This window comes from Colossoma macropomum, unplaced genomic scaffold (assembly GCF_904425465.1).
Source record: "Colossoma macropomum unplaced genomic scaffold, Colossoma_macropomum, whole genome shotgun sequence".
Taxonomy (NCBI): Eukaryota; Metazoa; Chordata; class Actinopteri; order Characiformes; family Serrasalmidae; genus Colossoma; species Colossoma macropomum.
The window spans coordinates 11,243,249-11,263,102 of NW_023494788.1; the positions used below are offsets into that span (position 1 = coordinate 11,243,249).

General features: G+C 42.4%; 1 protein-coding gene across 3 annotated transcripts; it reads left to right on the top strand.

Moving 5' to 3' along the window:
- The first annotated feature begins 920 nt into the window (after nucleotides 1–920).
- On the top strand, nucleotides 921–19,680 carry LOC118806819 (rab11 family-interacting protein 5). Of its 3 annotated transcripts, none has more exons than XM_036568439.1 (6): nucleotides 921–991; nucleotides 6,410–6,915; nucleotides 9,629–10,196; nucleotides 11,175–13,718; nucleotides 16,833–16,977; nucleotides 19,325–19,680. In XM_036568439.1, exons 2-6 carry the CDS (start codon nucleotides 6,495–6,497, stop codon nucleotides 19,583–19,585), a joined length of 3,939 nt encoding a protein of 1,312 aa, XP_036424332.1. In that variant the 5' UTR covers nucleotides 921–991; nucleotides 6,410–6,494; the 3' UTR covers nucleotides 19,586–19,680. The 3 variants fall into 3 exon arrangements, with proteins under 3 accessions (XP_036424332.1, XP_036424331.1, XP_036424333.1); XM_036568438.1 differs by lacking the exon at nucleotides 921–991 and adding an exon at nucleotides 1,090–1,924; XM_036568440.1 differs by lacking the exons at nucleotides 921–991; nucleotides 11,175–13,718 and adding an exon at nucleotides 1,090–1,924.
- Nucleotides 19,681–19,854: the final 174 nt, after the last annotated feature.

Here is a 19,854-nt window from a genome sequence, read left to right on the forward strand (position 1 = left end):
TGTATTGCCTGATGCCTGGGATATTGTTTTACAATAGTTTTGAGCTAACGTTTTGTCCTAAAACTATTTTTTCATTATTCATTTATGACGGAGAGTTACATGCTGGGCTTTATAAGGCAAAATAGTACCCTAAAATAATAATAATACATAATAAAATCTTCTTATCGCCACAATTGTAGTGAAATCCAAGTTGGCAAGTTTCTCTGTTTTACATCAAACTCTGAATGACTTGCTTACAGATTGAATTATGCAGAAATTCAGATAAAATGGAATTTCCCCAAGTGCAATGCATTACTAGGCCTTATCCAGTAGATGGCAGTAGACGACCCTTCTTGAGGCCACTGCAGCGCTTTTTAGTGCAGAATATACTGGATTTTTTTCCCCAAAGTTAATATTAATGGTTACACTAACTGCATCTTTTGATGTATCGAGCAGTTAAAAGCTGATCATATCACTTATGTGAACGCGTAGGAACGTGAAATATAAAGATCTGTAACTTACTGGAAAAGTAACGCTAATTATGCACGAAACTTTTCTGACTTTATACCTTAAATGGAACTATATAATGTGATCGTTTCTTATTATTTACATTTCTTTATACGTTACGTAATCAAGAACTCAGGAATTGCGTATGATGTAGCGTCCGACAGGAAGAGCACTTAGTCCTGAAACTAATCTTGTTCATCATGGGACGCTGTAACTGAGATAACATCCAGTGTTTGCTGCGGGCTCCGCCCCACCCAAACAGTTATTCCACCAGCGTTCCGAAAGGCAGCGTCTCCTGCGCCAGGATTGAGTAGTAAGATCCCGCGTTCTGCGCTACGATTGGCTAGCAGATCGAGCCCTCAAGCAGTTTACCAATAATAACGCAGGAGAGGCGGGACGTGTCGGAATACGGGTGGGGAAAAATCGCGCCCAGTGAGCGCCGCACTGTTATCTTGGAATCGATGCGGTCTCATCGAAGTTTCCCATGAAACCTCCATAAACAAAGGTTAAAAATATTATATATTTATTGAAATATTCAGAGTGTACCCTCATTAAACTGAACGATAAGTCTCCAGGGTAGTTTTTTGTAGGCCTCTACAGGCTTAAGTTGGCTTCCCATTGGCTAGCTTTTCCCGTTCCCCCTTAAATGCTGCAGCGGCTGCATTCAGGCGCCCCAATGTAGCTGCTGCACCATTTAAGGTGGAACGGGAAAATTCGAAGAAGAAACTGGCGAATGGGAAGCCAACTCCAGCTTCGTCCTGCGGTGAGGAGAAGGGGAGGGGACGCGCGCTGTGTTTGGATGCTGCAGGCTCAGCAGCGTCCACTTAGCGGTAAACCTGCTGTCGTTTTGCTGGTATTGTCAGGAAAAATAACCGAATCAGGGCGCGTTTCTCGGACATTTTCTGCGCTGCTTGTCGCTGAGATCATGCGGAGATTCGAGCACACGTAGCGGGGGGGAGTGCATGCGCAGCTGTCCGTGTTTTTTGGGCTTGCCTGCGGTGGCCAGAAATCTTTTTTCCCCTGTCTGGGTGGGTTAGTGCACCGTATAAGGGATGCCTCTGATCAGCCTGGACGACGACGACCCGCGGTGGGTTCCCACGCACGTGAACGTGACCGTGCTTCGCGCGCGGGGTCTGCGGACCAAGGGCAAGCAAGGCAGCCGGTATGTGTACACGGTCATCCAGGTGGGCAAGGACAAGTACACCACGGGCCTGGTGGAGAAGGCCGTCGAGCCCGAATGGAATGAGGAATGCAGTTTCGAGCTGCTGCCCGGGCTGCTGGAGGATCCGGCGGGTCCGGTGGGCGCCTACCCGCCCGGGAGCAGCGACCTGGTCCTGACCGTCATGCACCGGGTCCTCATCGGACTGGACGTGTTTCTGGGCCAGGCCGTGGTCCCACTTGACAAAGCTTTTCGGGAAGGAGTTTGTCCCAGAAACGAGTAAGTTTCAGTTAGCACTGATGAAAGAGTCAGTCCCCTCTGCGTGTGGAGGGGTTTCCTCTCACTCTCATCCTTAAATAAACAGTAAGCTCTCACTACGGCGGCCATTGTTGCTGTTTACAGTGCAGCAGTGGGCAGTGAGTGGTCAAGTTGTCAAAAGTGTTCAAGGGTGATGTGGAGTGGAGGTTATGAACTGTAATTGTGCCTTTTTATTAACATTTTTAGCCCAGGAAGAAAACAGTCTCCAATGTCTCTTCAGTTATGATTAGATTGCCTAGACATCAATGGTCAGACTTATTGTGTACGGAGCCCTGCTGGTGATATTCTGCATAAATAAAAAATAAGGCGTGGGAACGAGATACTTAAGTCGTGGCCACAACGTAGTAAGGCGTGGGAACTTAGTAAGGTGTGGGAATGAGACTGTTAAGCCTTGAACACAGCTTAATAAGGCATGATCTCGGTCCCACGCCTTAGTGAGTCGTGTAAGACTCAGGAAGGCGTGGGAACGAGATCATGCCTTATTAAGCTGTGTTCAACATTATTATTACCCATTATTTTTTATTCATATGGGATGTCACCAGCAGAGCTCCGTAATTATGATAATAGAACCCATACTGGGTTATTAGCAACAGCTGTCTATGAATATGGACAGTCAGAGAGTTGTTTTTTCATGGCCTTCGGTACATCACAGGTCATTTGGTGTGTAAATCTCAAATATTGAAGGAATGAATATATTGACAGTAGACATGTGTTGTGATATAACATCAGTTAAAAGGGGAAGGAAAGGGGGTGGCATTTTAACAAGGGGGATAGTTGCCCTTGCAGACCCCTTTCAAACAAGCCTATTGTCTTTGCAGGCTTAAAGGGAAATTCCACAGTTTTTTCAAAACCTCTGTATAGTTAAACTGTACAGATGCAAGCAAAGTCAATCAAAGTGGTTTCATTATGCTGTTGTAGAGAAACCTACTGATTCAGGGTTCTTCACAGTGGTGCTGATAGGAACCAGGGGTTAAAGTCTACACGCAAATGTAGCAATTTTATTTATGAACCATCTTCTGAGTTTTCTTATGCACTACTGCCCAAATACAGCCTGCATGTTCCTCTCTGCCATGAGTGCAATTAAAAATTACATTTTAAGCCGAGACCTTATCGCAAAACTATCGTTTAACAGTGTCTCAGACGTCAGTCAGCGTATTCATGACTATTTCATGTTTATAACACTTCTTGTGAGGGAGATTTTAGAGACATTGAACTCTTCAGACCTCTGGTTTCTTTCACCACCACTGTCAACAATTTTTAACTCAGTAAGTTTCTCTAGAATGGAGCATTTCACATCAGAGCTCTCTAAATGACTTTGTTTACACTTTAACAATTGAATTATGCAGAAATGTTGAAAAATTCTTTGGAAACCCTCTTTGAGTACCACAACAAGTAGAAGGCGCTGTCTGTGTGAGCAGCGAGTAAAACAGCTCTATTTTTGCTTGTTGGTAGTGAGGTGAGGCATTTGACGCAAGTGACTCAAATCCTCTGAGCTGGTGATTAAGGGTGAAAATATGTGTACAGCTGTGTCGGGACACTAAATGAAAGGAAAACTCTTTGGTTACTGTTAATAAACTGGGTAATAATACATCTATGAAAACATGTACTAGCTCTGTCTCCACATCCTCATGCATTAACCCTTTAAAGTGCAGACTTGGTAATCTTTAGACTTAAAGTAGTTATTGACTAATACAAATTATTTGTTAACTCTAAGGATCCAGATATGAACCTTTGCAGTTTAATAATGTTAATATGTGACATGGATGTCAGAGATAGTAAGCCAGGCTTTGGCCAATATGACAATATTTTATCATTATCATGATAAATTTTATTATTGTTATACCTAATATGCTTTTCTGTGCATATTGGGGATATCTTCAATAATTAAAGAACACTGACCAACTGCATATTTCATTAAAATGAGAACAAGATTAGTCCTGTTTTTTAGAGTTTGTGACATGTGGAAAAGATCATTGCATCCAAAGTTTTTAAATGTGACCCTGTTAGTGTAGCATGTCTCAAAATATCATGTTATGAAATACGTCTTTAAGTATTGTGATATTTTTGCCAAATCGGCCACCTCTATTTGGTTGAACAGGGCAGAGCACAGCTCAGACTGCACTGGCGGTCAGCTGTGAGTGTGGTCAATCAGCTGGCGCAGTACTGGCCTCAGCAGGGGGCAGTGCCAGTGTGTTCCAGGAGCATTACAGCATCAGGCTGTGACTAAGCAGCACACACACATCTCTCTGCAAGGAAGCGATCGTTAAATCCGGTACGTCATCAAAGTTAGTGTGTTTATGTTCTCACAGTCTGTTTGATCGATGGATGCAGATGTGAGCGGTTGTGGTTGGTCATTGTCATGCGAGTGTTGTTTTTCCCCTGTGTGGGGAAGACTGAGCTGTATTTAGGGAAAGCCTTGGAAGCTGAAGTGGACACTGAGGCCTCTGGGCCAAAGCCTTTAAAAACAAAACGAGGGAGGAAGCCAGTGAGGCGGGCTTAGCAACAATAATATTGTCATTGTCATATTTAACTGCAGATGCTTTTCTTTTTCTCTGTGTGTTTCTCCTGGAGCCTGGACTAAAATATGACGGCCACTGGGATGTGTTTGTGGAGCAGCAAGTCCAGGCCTAACATTGGCAGTGACTGGATGGGCGGTTTTGAACATGTCTGACCTCTTGTATGAGTTATGATTTATGTCATGATTTGTGCTACATCGAGCTGTGCCACGTCGCCTATTGTGAAACTGCCTGCCGTGTTTACAAGAAAAATGCAAGAATGCGTGAGGGTCGGTTCCAATACAGTTAGCTGGATCCGTCAGGGCCTGCACTGTTCCTGCCTGCCTCAGTCACGTGTAGAGGCACATGGGGACACACAGAGTCCATCAAACAGCCAGCGGAGTGAGAGTGAAGCAACCCTGAACACATCTGGCTTTAATTGTGCTCATAGCAGCACACACCCCTCTTTTTTTCTCTTTCTCTCTTTTTTCTTTCTCTTGTTTCGTAGTTTGTCTTGGCCCCCTTGCACGTGTCTATATTGTGCCCCCATGAGGTGCTATGTGTGGGAGCGGAAATGGAGGAAATAGTTTGAACGTTGCTCCTCTCTCGAACAAAGGCGCTGTGCTGGATGAAGGCTGTGTACCAGAGGGCCTCCCTCCACCCCCCACTGGCTCTTGGGCAGAAATGTGATTTATGTTTAGCTGCTTTGAAAGGCCTCATGCTTCTGCTGCTGGGGAAGCGCTACCAGTATGTCTAAGAGTAGATGGGAACATCCTTGCCACATGTATTGAGTCAGGGAGGTCACTGGCAGAGACACAAATGATATATCTGAGCAGTCTGTGGTGTTGAGCAGTGGTGCAACTGTCAGTAGTGCAGGCAGTTTAATTGCACTAGGGCCTGTAGCATTGAGGACAAAGTGATGACCAGGAACCAGAACCCCTGACATCTTTATTAGACTCATTATCTCGCTGGTTCACTGCTTATGCAATTTTACACCCATTACTTACAGGTTGCTACAATAAGTTATGAATACACTGCAGCCATTAGTCTACATTAGCGCACAAGATTGGTTGAGACATGTCAGTGGTGGATAAATGCTGGATTCAAAGTAATTTTTATATACTGGGCAATTATGTTTTTTTTTTTGCACTGGGGCCCATACACTGAAAAAGTGATTGAATTCGCTTGATTCAGATGAGTGCAGTGCTGTGCAGCGTAAGCGTATTTAGTTCAAAATGGCAGTACAAGTTATTTGCTTTACAGTTATTTCTGAGAAGATCAATTAATCCACTAGCATAAGGAAGGGGGAATATAAAAGAAAATAAAATAAATAAAAGAAAAAAGAAAAAACAGGACTGCTTACAGCTGTGCAACACCTGATAAACCACAAAAACTGTCACTAACAGATAAACAGAACCTTTGTCTTTGAGAAACAGTAGGAAATCAAGCTCCACTTTTGCTTCAGATGTGAAAAAACAGGTTTCTATCCATCCTTCCACTGCAAGAAGACAACTCAACACTATTACTAGTCCAAACTCAACATCACTGAATGTGTTTGGAATAACTTGGATCATGAGAAGCAGGAAATGCAACCAACTTCTAAGACTGAACTTTGGAGATGTGGAAAAATATCCCTGCATATTTCTTTGAAAAACCAAAAGGCTCCTGTGTAATTTTCCGTTCTGCTCTTTTTTCCTGATGCTGAAAAGTGGATAAAAGAATAAAGGGTGGTCCCATTTGCGCAGCTGTGTACATCATTTCCACATAAATTAAATAAACGTTACATCAATGCGATTCTGTCTTTTAGTTTTAGTTGGTGCACTTTATTCCAATGGAATTGATCTATGCATGTGAGTCATGTAAATTCATTGTATTATCTTTTCCAGTGTAAATCCTCATTAAGCCACTGGAGTGTACTAAAGTGTGTCTGTGTCCTCTGTCTGTGGTACAGGTGGCTGAAGCTGCGCTCCAAAGCAGGGAGAAAAGAGAAGGAGCGCGGAGAACTGCAGGTCACCGTCCAGTTCACTCGCAACAATATGACTGCCAGCATGTACGATCTGACCGTCAGGGACAAGCCTCGCTCGACCTTCGGCAAGCTGAAGGACCGCGTCACCGGCAAGAAGAGAGGAGATGTGGAGTCCTCCTCAGCCATTCTGCCTGGCCGCTACGCAGCCCTGTCCAGTTCAGCTGGTCAGTCTCTGCAGGAGAATGGCAGTGGGGGGAGCCCTGGGATGGAGGAGTGCGGAGATGAACGGCGGAGCAAGGTGAAGGATTTCTTCCTGAAGGGAAAGCTGCGGAAGAACTCAGACACGCGCTCCTGTTCATCTCTGGCCTCGGAGAGCAGCATGGCGTCCTCAGCTGGGGATCCGTTCGTTCCCATAGAGCTGTGCAGCACACCCATCTACAGCAGCAAAGTCATGGAGCCCTTCTGCGCTGATTCAGAGGGAGGAGTAAAAGGTAAGCAGTGGGAGAGTACCGCTATGGACGTTTACTGAACTGATAACAATAACCAATGATTAATGCTTGTTCTGGCCGATACCCATTCCAGTAACTGATCATTTTAACCGAAAGTCAGTGCTGGGGTGGAGCACGAAAGATAGCCTGGATTATGAGCACACTAGGGGTGTAACAATTCTGAAACCGCAACTGAAACCGCAATACAAACGTAAACAAACGTAAACGTCACAGCCACAATCCCAACCCGCTGCCACTGCATTCAGAAACATTTTTCATTTTTTATTTATTTAATTTGTTGTTAACTGACTGGTCTTAAGAGATCTTATGTATTCATTTGTGTGTGTTTACATAGCTCATTTATGTGAAGTTAATCTACCATGTTCTTAAATGTTGTTCTCATAAGTGTTCCAAATTGTTGGTGATTGAAAAAACCCAGAAATTTTTCCTTGTTCTTTCTTATTCACCACCACCCCCCATGCCCAAAAATGTAAAAAAACACAAAAACAACCAAGGTATGAATCGAACCGTGGCTCAAAAATTGACGTCTGAGCCAAACTGTCTATTTGTAGAATTGTCACTCCCCTAATAAGCAAGTGATGTTATATTGCTAAATACAAAAAAAATAAATGTGAGCACAGTGATATTGTTTTGCTACTTGTGTTAAAAAACATATAAACACAGTGATATTTTATTACTACCTGTGTAAAAAAATGTTTTTTTACACAGGCAGTAAAAAAAATCACTGTTTTTATGTTTGTTTACACAGCTAGTAATGACATATCACTGTGTGCACAAACTTTTTTTTACAGACGTAGTAATAAAGGTTTAAACATTAGTGAGCATTGTTATGTTGAAAGTTTTTTATTTTGACCTCAATTAATTCTTTTATTGTTAATATTGCACACATATGTTGCTATTAAAAAAATCAAAACGTCTGACATTATTATATTTTTAGAAAGACTTACTTTTAAATTGTTTTTTTATGCAATATTATGATAATAACGTAAACCTTGATTAATGGTTCGGTAATTATTGTGATACGAAAAAAATACACTACAGGTACATGCCCAGTTGTAAGCCCATTTCCCTCTGTCCATTCTATTACAGTATGTAAAACATTTCATTTTTGGTCACTGTCCAAGCACAAATGTGCAGCTCTCTGTCAATCTGTATAAAGTTACATGCTCGCCAAACCAGAATGTCTAAAATAGCATTTCCCAGAACTGGTCCTGCAGTAGCCCTGCTCTGCACATTTTAGTTCTAATACATTTCCTTTAACTAGGGAAGGGTTTGTTAATTAGCTTGTTTGTTGGTCCAGACATGGTAAATCAGCGAAAATGCCAAAAGACCCAGGACCGTCCTTGACCAGAGTTAAAAAAAAAAACTGCTCTAAAGTAGTGTTTCTAATCCTGCTTCTGGGGACCTACTGCTTTGCGCAGTTTTAGCTATGCCAACAGATGCTGTTTCCCTCCTGAAATTCATTCAAGCCAACCACCAACAACATTAAAAATACTATTTTTGTTGTAGAGGAAAAAAAAATTGGCCTTTGTGTGTGACAAGTAGTTTTTACCAGTATTTTACACTGTTAGTGAACGTGAAACAGAACATGCATGAAGTTTGTAGTGGACAAAATTACCCTTACAAACTCATCATTATGGTTTTCATCACATGATACAAAAATGTTATTTAAAATTTGTTAGTGTTGTTTATTGACAGAAATATTATAGTTCAAAAAACTTATTTTTTCCATTTTTATTATGTTTTTCCCTTTCAGTTTAGTTTCATTTCGTTTTATTTATTTTAGTTTTGCCTTCAATTTCTGAAACAGAAGAGAATCCATGATGTCTGTATAAATGACAGAACCACAGACTCTATGTGAGAATTATTACACAGTTCTTTACATGGCAGAGCAAGGGTGTTAGACTCCCACCCTGAGAAGCCACATCACTGCAGAGTTTAGGATTTGACCTAGAATTTTTTAAATAGAAAAGAAAGACTTTGCTTTGACTTCCACATCTAGGCTGTCTTTCATGTCCTGAAAAACTTTTTTCTAGGGATGCACAAAGTTCCATTGGCATTGGCAGTTATTTTTTTAAAAAAGGCATTGGACAGATTTTTAGATTTGACCAACGTTTCAATCTGATATTTAATAATTTATTTATTGTACTCAGAAATATCAGAATGTTAAGGGCCACTGTGCTAAAATATCTGCATTTAATTTATTTTACTGCATTTGTAACCATCTAGAAATACACATTACATTTCTCTGTAGTGCTAATCCAGGTAGATGTAATTTTATAAATATTTATGTGTCAGCATCAGTATTCGCATTATATGAAAAATACTGGATATCAATATTGGATATCATTACAAAATACTGGATATCATTACATATCGATACAATACATTTCTGTATTGTACTGTGTGGCTTTTGTTCACATTGCAGTCGTTTTCCACAGTTATCATTACACTGTTTCACTGCTAGTTTGGGATTTTTTTAAATTTTCATCAACGATGATAACTTTGTTAACAAGGTGCAAAGGTTTGCCTAATGAACACATACATTCAGCCACCGTTCCAATTTCACAGTTTACTGGCATTTGTTAGTTTGTTGTCATTTTGTCCGCACTGCTTGACCTTCAGTGTTTGTTTACCCACTGTGTTGACTTTCTCTCTGGCTTGTGGTTTCTCTGTTTGTCCATGACTCCTAAAGTGATGACCCACAAGCGTGCATACAGTGATGAGGCCAGTAAAGTCACTGCCTCGCGGCCCTGTCCGGCTGTGGAGAATCTGCAAGGCCAGAACACGCTGCTCTCTAAGTCCACCCTCTGCATCAATGGCAGCCACATCTACTCTTCTGAGCCCGCCTGTTCCAAAGGCCCTGGCGGCCTGCCAGTCAAGCGCAGCCTTCTGGAGAAATGCTCTCCACTCTCACGATCGCTGCAGAACCTCACCCGCCGCAGTGAGGACCCCCAGAAGGCCGAGGGGAGGCGCTGGTCCATCGACAAGAGCAAGAAGGAGGGTGAGAAAGAGTCTGAGGGCTCTGTGGCCCAAGATCAAGGAGCCACTACATCAGAGGGAAAACCAGTCCTAGCCACTGCCCCACTAGTGGTGGCTGCTGGTGGTACAGAGGGTACAGATAAGGGGAAGAAGCTGAGGAAGACTCTTTTCTCCAGTGGGAGGAGTGACTCTCTCCCAGCAAAGCCTGAGCAGGCTGCTGCCCCTCAGGAGAAACGTTTGCGTGGTTGGTTCGGCTCCGGCGATGCCCAGAACAAGCCAAGGTGAGTGACCATGCTTAAGGATTTAATCATTTGAACTCGGCCTATTGTTCTGTCATTAACATTAAGGCTTATGATTTGGTAATTACCATGAATTATTCAGTAGTTATTGTGAGACTGAGACTAAGACGCAGACGTGAGAGTGACGAACTGAGATCTGTGCCCACATACAGGCTTTTAGGAGTCCAGAAATAATAGATTCTATCTGAACTTGGTAGCATTTCACATAAATCGCTGTTCCCTGTAGTGTTTCTGTGTATTAGTATTTGTGTAGCATTACAACTTGATTTTAAAGGCCATAGAAATGTTATAAACCTGCTAAAGGTTTTTTGCTGCTTCAGCCGTTCAGAGTGTTTTACTCATCTTTAGCATTGCAAGCTGGTAAACTTCTCCAGTCACGTGCAGAAGAAAGGCTCCATCATATTGCATTATTTTCATACATTCTATTATACATTGCTATTGTTTTCTATATGCACTTATTTTAAAAGGTCATTCTTCATTTGGTTGTTATATGATTTATCTTAATTTAATCACGTTTGATTTTTGTAAGTTATGGTTTTATTTTGCTGTTTCTTTTGTGTAGCTGCATGTTTTCTGGAGACTGGACACATTTCTACTATTTTGTTATAGCTCACTCCTCCATTTCATGTAGACCAATCAGTGAATTTATGGAGTTTTTCAGTCGGGATTTCCACTGTGCTCTAGTCAACATTTTCTGTGAAAGCAATGGAAACGTCTCATGCATTCTGTTTTTTGCTATCTTGTAGTATTGGTTAATTAATTCACATGCTAAAACATTGCCAGAATCCAGTGAACATGTCGTGTGTGAAACATGAACCATTTATAATCTAAATCCTGTGTCTCTCTTGAGTGAAGACACGTTTATCTTATAGAGACCACTATTAATAAACCCTGTAGTGGGCTATAGCAGGGGTTATGGCCCATAGATATGACTAAGAGGACTACTTCTTCCCTCCACAGGCTGGGAGTCACTCCTAAAGTAGAAAGCAGCTCAGACCCATCCTCCCCCCTCCCTCCCTGCTTCCCCAGCTCACCACCAGGCTCTCTCCCCCTTGATTCTTCTACTGGCTATGTGTCGCCCCCTAGTGTCAGCCATCACACTAACCCATTCACCCACCCCTCACCTCCGACCACCTCCATCTCCTCCTCCAACCCTTTCCTCACACGACTGCAGAGGAACCCCTTTTTTGAGGAGCTCATAGCCGAGGAGGCTTTGAAATCTCCTACTGAAATGTCCTGCTATCCTAACTTTCCCCACGACCATAATCCAGCATTCTTGGCCAGGTCTGGCCTCTCAAGCCCTGCCAGTGATGGCACACCAAGCAGAATAGCATCCATAAAGAGAGAGAGGCCTCGGAGTGTAGCCAGGCAGAGGTCCCTCCCTGCCTTAATGCCTGGAACACAAGAGGCAGTCACTGTGAATGCTAATAACAGTAACACTAATTCAGACCGCCCTTTATCAGAGACTGGAGGGGAATTGGACGATTTTGAGGCCTTTGCCACTAGCCGTCTAAAATCACCAGTGGGGACTCCTACTAGACCACCCTCAGTCCCAATCTCATCCTCAAGCCATCATAGCCCAATGGAGCACCATGCTTTTCAACCAAATAATGGTATTGTAGTTGACCAAGCCAACCAGGGAATCCCCAGGAGTTGGGACTTGCCTCCTTTACCTCCGAGGAAGCCCACAGGAATCCCATTTCCTGTGCGACAGAGGTGCTTAGAGAGCTGGCTAGACCGAGGTCAAGAGCTAGCTGTCCAAAAAGAGGCAAGTGTGCTATTCCAGACAGACTTAGCCTCGCTACAGCATGTTAGAGAGACAAATGGCCAAGTCTCCCCTTTAAATAAAGAGTCATTTATGTTCTTCCACTGTGCTGCTCTGGAGCAGAATATTAATGCGTATCCACTGACACATACTCCTCAAATGCCAACAAATGGAAATCTCAACCTTTTAGAGGTAGGAGATGGGAGAGTTTTGGCTGAGAGAGGGCTCAGTCCGAATCTGACAGGAAGCCATGGTAGTGATCCTATTCAGATCAGCCCTGTGTTTGGCCTTCCTGAGAATGTCATAGTAAACACAAGTCAAAACTGCATGTATAGAGATGTACAGGAAACCTCCCTGTATACTGAGAATGATCACACTGTGCAGAACACGACAAATTGCCTCTCAGACTGGGACACAACTGTGAGTGAGTCACTGTGCAGTTCATTTCAGACTCTACCAAAGCCTCCTGAGTCCTCCTGTGAATTGAACTCAAAACCAAAGCCAGTTTCTAATCCACCAAATGAGAACATCACCGCCAATGGAGACGTCACTGCGCAGACACTCCCTGCTCGAGACTCCAATAATAATACGAATGATACTTCACAGTTTGCTTTCATTGACTCTGACAACTCGCTTACAGATGGCACTTTTGACAACAACAAAGGCAACAACAAAGGCAACATAACATTAACACAGCACAAGGATGCTTCAGCCTATGACCCCTCTGGAAAAGTGCTCTTAATTTGCAGGTCTTCCCCAGGAATCTCTGAAGATTTGATAGAAAAAATGACTACAGAACTCGAGATGTTTTCCCCAAAGAAGACTTCAGAGACTGATGATGTTCATAAAGATATTACATCACAACAGGCCCCTGTTGCAGCTGGTGCATCCAACAATAACCATTTGAAAGCTTTGTTTTTTGAAGGACCTTGTGACAGCTTAGAAGGACATGACTCCACCATGACCCAACCCAGAGAGCGTGTGAGTGATTTAAAAGATGTTTCTTCAGTGGTTCTTTCTAAACAGCCTACTTTGCAGTCAAATCCAAGAGCTGAATCAGAGGGCTCTGGTTACAAAGACAGCTTTGTGGCTCCACTAACTGCCTCTATCCTCAACAGCGATGACGGCAACACAACGACACAGCTCAAACCTGAGGCAGTGGAGGACAATGCAGGCTTAGATGCTGCATGCAAGGGTGTAGGCAGTCTGACTTATGATGAGCTTAAGACTGAGAACGCTGAACTCGAGGCGCAGGAAAAGAACCGTGAGGTTCCTGTTTTGGAGATCGGGAAGTCATGTTTCAATCACACAAATAGCATCAGTTTTGAGGAGTTACATGCCCAAGTAGCACCAAGAGGCTGTAGAAGTCCCTCCAAAACCAAAACTGAAGTAAGATCTGCACGCCTCAGAACGTCTACTGCAAACTCGTCCAAAGCTGACTCCAGTACATTCCCATCCACAGCTAGTGCTGACATAAAATCAGCCACAACTTTGCATGATTCTGCTTCTACATTCCTGTGTCTATCTGACCCCAACACCGTTCCTAACTCTGTTCCTGACCTTGACTCTGACTTGACCTCCCTCACGTATACCCCAACCTTGAGGCCCGGCTTGGGAAGCCCTCTGGCCGCGGCCCCCTCCACCACCTCCACAGCTCAACCCCAGGTCGCTGCACGGCACACACTTTCCCCCGAGGAGGCACAGCCAGCTAGCAGCCCCCCTCCCCCTGAGGAGAGCAGGTGAGCCCTCAGTGCCTCCAAGAGTAGGGGTGGGAGAAAAAATCAGCACATTGTAGTACTGCAATATTTTGGGTGAAAAAATAGTATTGATACACAAAGGCCAAAGTATCAATATTTAATTTTTTCAAAAAAACACATTGATGTTAATACTGTTAAAAGTAGTAATGATAGTAATAGGATAGTAATAAAAAACAATAACTTTCATGTGTGCAGTGCCTTATTCAAGCGAAGGACACTTCACATCAGCATTATGATACTGTTAAGCTGACACTACACAAAAACAAAGAAAGATGATTTTAAAAACCTAAACAAACAAAAATTAGTTCACAAAACAAAACACGTACTAGTCCACAAAATGACCCCAAAAGTGTTTTTTTCCTTTCTTTCTGGTGAGTCCAAGGCTGCTGACATTGGTGCATAGTGGATAACACCTTTGCATTGAATACAGTACAGCGGTTTAATTCCTCTTCCAGACAGGAATGCCGCTGCTATACCAATAAGTAGGGCTGGGCGATAAAACAATAACGATAAGTATCGCAATACAACTTTTCCTCGATAGAGCGATAAGACAGGTCCGATAAATTTTCGTTATAATACACCATTCTCACACTTCCTTACTTGTTTTAGCGAAAGCCCCGGTGGCGTTTTCTACTGCAAGGAAAGCGACACTACTCTGCTGTCGCCACGAGAGGGCGCACTTCCCAGTTTTTCGACTTGATTAGAGAGGGAGGGGGCCACGAGTAAAAAAGGGTCGCCAAATATACTTTAGCAACATCTGAAACGCGGAGTTATACAGTCCCTGTTTGAGTGGAGCGACCAGCGATCTGTTCTCCTGTGACCGAGTGTGAGTGACGAGGTCAGTGGTGTAACTGTACTGACCTACAGTGAACTCACCTCTTTCCATGCATCCTAACAACTTTAGCGGTGTTAAGTCACGTCTGCAGCGCCGTGTTACAGCGCCAAACCGTCATATTTGAGTGTTAGTGCATTCTCGAGCAACGAAAGTGAAAGAAAGAAGTGGGTTAATGTGAGTTACAGCCCTGATTTAAACCAAAGTAAACTGAAGAAGCTGTGAGGCATTAGGAAGCGGGAGAGCGCTAGGTTAGCTTTCCAGGCTAGCTGTTTTTAGCTGCTGGCTAACTTGAAGCAGCGCTCCGGCGCCCCGGCACAACCCAGTGAATTGATGATACGGTAGATCAAACGAGACACAAAATCACCGCTTTCAGTTTAAACATACCTAAAAGGAGGACTCTGTGACTGGTGTGAGAGATTCACACTGCAGATAATGCTTTTACACAGCAAACGTCAGATATACTGCGGTTCACCCCTTTAACTACTACGATAGCATAGAGAAACCCAGTTGTCGCTAGCTGGTGTCTGAATACTGTGATATGCTCTGACATGGACGTGGTAGGAGTGACCGCAGTGACCTCCCGAACCGAGTTGACATTGTTGAGAAACTAAAGAGTTTAGCACTGTTGTTGGCCACTTGTTTAGCATTTGTAACGGCATAGCCGAGTGCTCGTCACCAGACAGCTAAAAATAATCTGTTTTCTTTCTTAAATCATGACTATTACAAAAATTGCAGCTGTGCTTTTCCAGCTGATAAAAACAGCTCAGAAACTTTCTCCCACTGTCCCAAGACAGATTAGTGAAATGTTCCACTGTTTGGTGAGTGGTTGTCATGATCAGACCATAAATGATAGTTTAAAACAACAATTAACCACCCAGGAGCAAAATCAGTCTTCAAATGTGAAAAAAATCATGATTTGACATTTATCGCGATTTGTATCGATATCGAACGATATGAATTTTGTTTATCGTGATAACATTTTTGGCCATATCACCCAGCTCTACCAATAAGTCTTTGGGCTCAACTCATATCAGTACATTCTACCGCTATTGTAAATTTCTCTGGAAGAAAATGACATGCTAAAAGAATAGGGAGCAAGTTTAATTGTTGATTTGTTGAATTCTGTAAAGAAAGACTGAAGTAAAATAAACTTTGAAGCTTCATTAGATAAAACAGAAAATATTCTTTAGGAGGCAAAAGTAATACATCCCAATATGTATATTTATATATCTATCTATCTGTGCCTATATAATATATTACAATATTTAGGATATATTATCTTTAGAATTTGTGATACAATCGTATTATGGCTTAGGTATCATGATAACATCGCGCTGAGGGTCCTCTAGTGAGACCCACCCCTCTCCAAGACTGCATTCACACCTGTTTTCCTCCATCACCTGAGAAATGCACTTCAGTCTGGTAGCCAGGTGCAGGAGGACAGGGTCACACACATGCCTGTGTATATTGTCCTAGCCAAGAATTAGCTTTTGCTTCATCCATTTTGACCTCTCATTGGTCTGTTCTTTTCTGGTCCATCTCCTGTTACAGTGCTCTGTTCAGCTTTGCTCATGTGATACTGTTTCCTTTGCTGTTTTTCTCTTTCCTTTGCCTTTTTTCACTCTTTTGTTTTGTGCTTCTTGTGCATCTGTTTTGCTGCAGGATAGAACATTCCATGTATTACTCCTCAAAACAAAAGAGTCTAGCTTGACCTCAGAGAGTACTTTGTTGAAATATTAAATGTGCTGTTCGGTGTTAATTACAGTGATGTTTTAATGATGTGTCTGGATTGAAAACCTTGTTTAAAGTTACATTACAACCCAATTCACACATAACCATTGAAATCAGGTCGAGCCAGAGCTGCATGATAAGGACAAAACATGCATGGTCACTATATTAGTACATATCATACTGTAATATGCCCTAAAATGTATTAAGACACATTGGATAGGCTGTAATGCTGACATGGTTAATATTACAGTTCTTATAAAATCTTAGAGTTTCATATTGTATGTATTAAGTATTATAATAATCATATTATGCAGTTCTAACATCAGGCATTGTGACCAGACTCTTCATAAAACTCTCAAACAGATCTCATCAAAACAGGTTCTTTTCTATTACTGCATTTTAGTCTTGCATGTTTCTGTTTCTTGCTTAAACCTGTATTAAAACTTCGTTACTTCTGCTGACTTTAGGTGAATACTGGCACTCTGGCATTTTAAGTGCTTGATTTTGCAGTGTTCTTGCTGTTTATGCAGTCCTCACCCAGTGAAGCCCCTGACCAACACAGCAGCACAGGGAGAGAAGAAATCAGAGGGGCGCTCAGTGCTGGAGAAACTGCGCTCCTCCATCCACTCAGGACGCTCCAGTCAGCAGAGCACAGCTGAGCCAGAGAAAGCACAGGTACTGCAGGCTGCTCACTGAAAGAGCCAGAACCTCTCCCGCTGTGGGTACAACCTGACTGGCTAGTGGACAGTTGAGCAGAAGGACTGTGTATGAGGTTTAGAGAGAATGGGCATTTACCTTTAACATTGATGGCCAACATCTGAGCGCCTGGTTCTAGTTTGTAGTCCAAGTCAAAGATGACTTTGGAAAATGAATGAGCGTTCTTTCAGCATATCAGTAAATTGAATGCTGAAGTGACTCTAAGGCCCAATCCCGTTTCACCCCTTGCCCCACCACTTAGCCCTTAGCCCTCTGTTTTGTGCCTTCACATTTAGGGTTAGGGTGTCCCAGTTTTTGTTGAGATAGAGGGGTAGGGTGAAGTGTTAGGGCTACATGGCCCTCCAAACGGAGGTTTTTCAGAGGCACACTTCAAACAGAGTGTTATGAGAAAAAAAGAAAAACCGGCAAGATGGCTGCGCGAGCGACCAGAGAAACCCACAAATGTGAGGATTTTCTCTGTTAAAAATTACAATAACCATTGTATTATCTTAGTTTAATGTCATTTCAGTGTATTATGGTCGTTTTCTTCATAACAAGCATAAAAATAACGGCATGTTAATGTTTCGGTAGCTAGCTAGCTAACTTTCCCGTTCCACCTTGAATAATCCAGCAGTATTGATGCCTGAAGCGCCAGAATGTAACTGCTGCACCATTTAAGGTGGAAAATTCGAACAAGAAGCTGGTGAATAGCTGACTTCAGCTTCGTATCACCAAAGAATTAGCGGTGGGCGATAATAAGTAGTTGTCTTAGCTCTTTGAAAGCATATGATGCCCTAAATGTAACTAAAGCCCAGCAGCAAGGTTGCTGAACGTTTCCCTTCTCTGCTATCACTGAAGACGGGCCGGGTCGCCTACAGAACACTGCTAGTAGCCTGTTAATGAAGCAGTGTTTTTTCTTTGTTTTTTTTTTTGTTTTTTTTTTTTAATTTGAAGGTTGTCCTATTTCGTAGGGCAAGATTTCAACCACTACCCCTTGTAACTCCCAAGGGACTTCCAAGGGGTTAGGGTGACACTCAAAACAAGGGGTAGGGGTAAAAAAAATGAAATGGGATTGGGCCTAAGTCTTTGGTTATTGTCATTTTGCTATGCATTCCTTGATTCTGTAATTTTACAGTTATTTGAATGTAAATGAGATTATAATTAACCGTCTATTCTGATTTTCAGAGACTGATTATAAATACTGACTGTGCACTAATTAATGACTTGTTTTATTTTTGGTGCTAACATGGCTGCTGTTGTTTGGGTTCAGAGGAAGAGAAATGAGAGTTTTTCAAGCACATTTATTTATTTTCAATGGAAAAAAAAACATTTCTGAGTGGCTGCCATGTCATATCTTAGTTTGATAAGACAATATAAAGGTTTTAGAAGAACACTTTTAAAATTTCCTAATAAGATATACATACTGGACATTTCATTAAGTATTCCTACCTTGTATCTACACTCATTGTCCACTTTTTTTTTAGCTCCACTTACTATATAGGTGCACTTTGTAGTGTAGAAACAATGAAGTAGCCGGTTGGTGTGTGTATCTCCAAAATAGTAACTTTACAGGAGAAGGTAATAGTATTTACTTTTAATGTAAGTTAATGGAAAGAGATTTTATTCTAAGCCATTTTGGATCATTTCTGTTGGTCCAATCATCATGAAGGCAGCTTCTGAGCTCAAATGATGCAGAAAAGTAAAAATTGAAAAAAATGGAGATACATGTTTATCATTGGACAGCAACGGTATGTACTTATTTATACATAGGTATGCATATTTAATCTTTTTGGCTCTGCAATCAGTGTATTACTAAAGCTACGTGGTTACTTTGTTTATGCATCTTATCTTGCAGAAATGTTGATTTTTGATGCCCAGTATATAACTAGCATCATACAGTTCTCAAAAAACCTGGATGCAAGCAGTGAAATTTAACAGAGATTTTACAATACCATTCAGTTTAAAAATATTAAAAAGATTAAAAAAACATTTTTCTCCTACTTAGTGGAAACAGGCTTTCAAACAAAAAGCACTTGAGCCAAACAAAGTGTTGGTAGACTGTCAGTAATTAGTGGCTCCTTTAATAAAACTGCCCCTTAGTCAAAATCTGGGGAAATCCAAAATGGGCAGACTCTTTCCAGGCACTGAGCAAAAGGACACTGAGCAGTAGTAGAGACGGTCACCCATACTAAAAATAACATGGAAAAAATTAGGTTCACTTACGCCCTGAATAGGCTGAATAATACCAAACTCAGATATCTACTGCAACTACTTCCTTATTTTGTTCCACTTCTGAGAGGTCTGTGTGTCTCTCCCTCTGGAGCAGGTGTATATGTCCGAGGCTCGTGCTCATTACCAGACGCTGACCAACATGGAGCTGATCGCTCTGCTGCTGCAGCAGGAGATTGACGCAGAGCGACAGCGGGAGGAGTCAGAGCTGCAGGCTACGCTGCTGGAGAAGCGCGAATCCGAGCTGAAGAAGCTGAAGGTCCAGGTTCGGGATCTGGAGGACTATATCGATAAGCTGCTAGTGCGCATCATGGAGCAAACTCCCACCCTGCTGCAGGTACGCGCCCGGCCCAAGTGACACGTACGCTTCAGCGGACATGACGCATCCCTACGTATCCTCAATACAGTCACTTTACTGCCCTGTTCACCAAGACACAGCTTAACATGCATGATGCTGGTTCAGAGTCATCAGAAGCTTATTCTAGCAGCAGCTTTTCATGCCTAATGCAAGAAAAAAGAGTCCTGCACATTTATGTTGCAGCTGTAGACTGCATTGCTGTAAAGCTTTTTTTTTTATTTACACTGGGAACTGCACAGGGAGGATGCCACAAAAGTTAAGACAGTATT

Excerpts from the sequence above, each read along its gene's own strand:
- LOC118806819 (XM_036568438.1), top strand. The coding sequence starts at position 1,539 with ATGCCTCTGATCAGCCTGGACGACGACGACCCGCGGTGGGTTCCCACG. Across the intron at positions 1,925-6,409 it reads GGAGTTTGTCCCAGAAACGA|GTGGCTGAAGCTGCGCTCCA; the intron begins GTAAGTTTCAGT and ends TCTGTGGTACAG. Across the intron at positions 10,197-11,174 it reads GATGCCCAGAACAAGCCAAG|GCTGGGAGTCACTCCTAAAG; the intron begins GTGAGTGACCAT and ends TTCCCTCCACAG.